This window comes from Sinocyclocheilus grahami, unplaced genomic scaffold, assembly GCF_001515645.1.
Source record: "Sinocyclocheilus grahami isolate Dianchi unplaced genomic scaffold, SAMN03320097.WGS_v1.1 scaffold810.1, whole genome shotgun sequence".
Classification (NCBI taxonomy): Eukaryota; Metazoa; Chordata; class Actinopteri; order Cypriniformes; family Cyprinidae; genus Sinocyclocheilus; species Sinocyclocheilus grahami.
Genome location: NW_015505989.1, coordinates 184111 through 184746, shown reverse-complemented (window position 1 = coordinate 184746; position 636 = coordinate 184111). Strand labels below are relative to the sequence as shown.

General features: G+C 49.1%; 1 protein-coding gene across 1 annotated transcript in view; it reads right to left on the bottom strand.

Annotated features, from left to right (window-relative positions):
* Window positions 1–636, bottom strand: part of LOC107562157 (5-hydroxytryptamine receptor 2A-like) — a 6047-nt gene continuing 5411 nt past the window's right edge. Inside the window, exon 3 of the mRNA XM_016246742.1 lies at window positions 1–629. Coding sequence (XP_016102228.1) covers window positions 13–629 — 617 coding nt within the window. The 3' untranslated portion in view covers window positions 1–12. The remainder of the gene's footprint in view (window positions 630–636) is intronic.

The following is a 636-nucleotide window of genomic DNA, read 5'->3' as shown; positions in this document are numbered from 1 at the left end:
ACTGTGTCAATATTATCGGATGTCCTGGGCCTTCTTCTGTGGCACGTCTTCATGATATTTACATCGTAGATAGCGAGCAAAGGCTTGTCGATACGTCTCGTTGAAAAGGGTGTAGATCAGAGGATTCACTCCAGAGGAGATATATCCCACCCAGACAAAAAAGTGAATGAGGTTATAGAGATGCTCGCTGCAGCTGTCCTGACAGATGGCGATCAGCACATTGGTGATGAAGAATGGACACCACATGACCAGGAAGAGAAAGAAGACAATCCCCAAGACTTTGGAGGCTCGTCGCTCATTGTTCAAAGCTTGAATCATGCCTCGTCTGCCTTGGCCTCGTGGACCTTGTGCAGACTTGTTGGAGGAGGACTTACTGTTCAGCAAACTTGTGTCACTTATCTCAGCAGAATGTTTGGAGTGGCTCCTGCTCTCTTGTGGGAAAGCAGTGCTGTGCCTCTGGAGATCACGGAGAGTGAGGTAATAGCAGACCACCATGATGACCAGAGGACCGAAGAAGGCCACGGATGAGCCAACAAGGACGAAACGAGGCTCATTCAGGGTGCAAGTGCTATTTACAAACACCTTCTTCTTGTCCTGGAAACCCATTACTGGAATGGGCAGCGACAGCACTGGAAG